General features: G+C 65.2%; 2 protein-coding genes across 2 annotated transcripts in view; one reads left to right on the forward strand and one right to left on the reverse strand.

The window, feature by feature from the left end:
- The window catches only part of LOC115307342 (protein LMBR1L-like), a 6237-nt gene extending 5999 nt beyond the window's left edge, over positions 1 to 238 (forward strand). Inside the window, exon 12 of the mRNA XM_029958946.1 lies at positions 214 to 238. Within this exon, the coding sequence (XP_029814806.1) occupies positions 214 to 238 (25 nt within the window). The remainder of the gene's footprint in view (positions 1 to 213) is intronic.
- LOC115307343 (zinc finger protein GLI1-like) lies at positions 235 to 1801 on the reverse strand. The gene is made up of 4 exons (XM_029958947.1): positions 1661 to 1801; positions 1082 to 1330; positions 329 to 619; positions 235 to 264 (listed from the first exon to the last, which is right to left on the reverse strand). The coding sequence occupies exons 2-4, from the start codon at positions 1160 to 1162 to the stop codon at positions 235 to 237; spliced, it is 402 nt and encodes a 133-aa protein (XP_029814807.1). The 5' UTR covers positions 1163 to 1330; positions 1661 to 1801.
- Between the last annotated feature and the right edge of the window lie 6 nt (positions 1802 to 1807).

Consider the following 1807-nt stretch of genomic DNA (forward strand, 5'->3'; position numbering starts at 1 on the left):
CAGCCACAGCTTCTCTGGGCAAGCCATGCCAGGGCCCCACCACCCTCACAGGGAGGAACCTGTCCCCAGTATCCCATCTCACCCTCCCCTCTGGCAGTGGGAAGCCACTCCCCCTTGTCCTGGCACTCCAGGCTCTTGTCCAAAATCCTTTTCCAGCTCTCCTGGAGCCCCTTTAGGCACCGGAAGGGGCTCCAAGGTCTCCCCAGAGCACAGCCCAGACTTCGGGGTTCGCCACTAATAACAGGAACGTTTGGAACCCTCTGGCTGCCCCCCAGAGCTCTCCACAGAGTTCCCATGGCATGGCTCCCTCGCCCCAGTGGGAGGGCACCCCGGGCTCACCGGCTCCAGGGATGGGTGGCAGGTTCAGGCCCTTGGAAGCCACGGGTTTCCTCAGCTGCTTCAGTTTGTCGATGCGAAGGTTCTCCAGCTTGTGCAGGGCCATGAGCCCCGAGGTGCCCATGGGCTCCCCGGGCACCACGTCCTCCAGCGTGGACAGGTCCTCGTAGCTGCCACCGGCGTTCCCTGCCATCTCCACGCCGCTGTCGTTGTTGGTGGTGCTGCCCAGGGGCGAGTGGTCACTGCTGCAGGACGACTGCCCGCCCGGGCTGGGCTGCGGCTTCTGGGGGAGCAGAGAGGGGACCGAGGGAGAGGGGTCAGGTGTCCACTACACTTGGAACCAGGGAATCACAGAGGCTGGAAAAGCCTCTGAGACCACCGAGTCAAACCATTAACCCAACACTGCCACGTCCCCAGGTGCCACATCCACACGATTCCCGAACACTTTCAGGGGTGGGCCCTCCACCACTCCCCTTGGAACCAGGGAATCACTGAGGCTGGAAAAGCCTCTGAGACCACCGAGTCAAACCATTAACCCAACACTGCCACGTCCACCACGTCCCCAGGTGCCACATCCACACGATTCCCGAACGCTTTCAGGGGTGGGCCCTCCACCGCTCCCTTGGGCAGCCCCTTCCACAAAGAAACTTTCCCTGATGTCCGACTTAAATCTCCCCTGGCACAACTTGAGGCTGTTTCCCCTTGCACTATCACCTGGGGGTGACCCCCCCCCCCAGCTCCTCACCAAGGCCAGGTCGGGCACCAGGAGTTTCCCGTCGTCCTTCCGGGCCTCGCCGGGGCCGTTCGTGTCCTTCTCCTGCTTCATGTCCGGGGGGGCGCTGGGGGTGGGCAGCGCCCGGCCCGGCCCCACGTCCCCCCGGTGCTTCTTGGTGACGTGGGCGTCGGGGCCGTGCACGGTCTTCACGTGTTTCCTCAGGGAGCTGGGGTCCGTGTAGCGCTTGGTGCAGCCGGGGATCTTGCACACGTACGGCTTCTGCCCGGGGGCACCGGCGGGCACGGAGCGGGGTCAGCTCCCGCCAGAGCCCCCTCCCCTAAAGCAAAACCCCCTCCCCTTCCCTCTGCATCGAAGAGGGTGAGTCCCCTGGGGTGAGTCCCCTCGGGTGAGTCCCCTCGGGTGCCGGGGGGAGAGCTCAGGGAGGCTCCCCAGGAGCGGGATGAAGGGATCCCGGCGGGAACGCCGGTGACCAAGGGGGCATTCAGAGCAGGCAAAGAGGGAGCTGGGGCGCACAGGGTTGAAAAGGAGGGGTGTGGGGAGCTGCTGGAGGACGGGAGCGACGCAGAGGAGCCCGAGGCGGGGCCGTACCTCGTTGGAGTGGGTGCGGTTCTGGTGCTTGGCGCGGTCGGAGGCGTTGGAGAAGGCCTTGTTGCAGCCCTCGTGCTCACACACGTAGGGCTTCTCCCCCGTGTGCGAGCGCAGGTGAGTCTTGAGGTTCTCCAGGCGGGAATAGGC

Source organism: Manacus vitellinus, unplaced genomic scaffold (assembly GCF_001715985.3).
Source record: "Manacus vitellinus isolate BGI_N305 unplaced genomic scaffold, ASM171598v3 scaffold_181_pilon, whole genome shotgun sequence".
In the NCBI taxonomy this organism is placed as follows: Eukaryota; Metazoa; Chordata; class Aves; order Passeriformes; family Pipridae; genus Manacus; species Manacus vitellinus.

What these genes read in the sequence shown, in the direction of transcription:
- LOC115307343 (XM_029958947.1), bottom strand. Translation starts at nt 1,162, where the DNA reads ATGAAGCAGGAGAAGGACACGAACGGCCCCGGCGAGGCCCGGAAGGAC. An exon ending in TGGTGCCCGACCTGGCCTTG is followed by an intron (nt 620 to 1,081) that starts GTGAGGAGCTGG and finishes CTGCTCCCCCAG; the next exon opens with AAGCCGCAGCCCAGCCCGGG. An exon ending in CTGGAGCCGGTGAGCCCGGG is followed by an intron (nt 265 to 328) that starts GTGCCCTCCCAC and finishes TCTGGGGGGCAG; the next exon opens with CCAGAGGGTTCCAAACGTTC.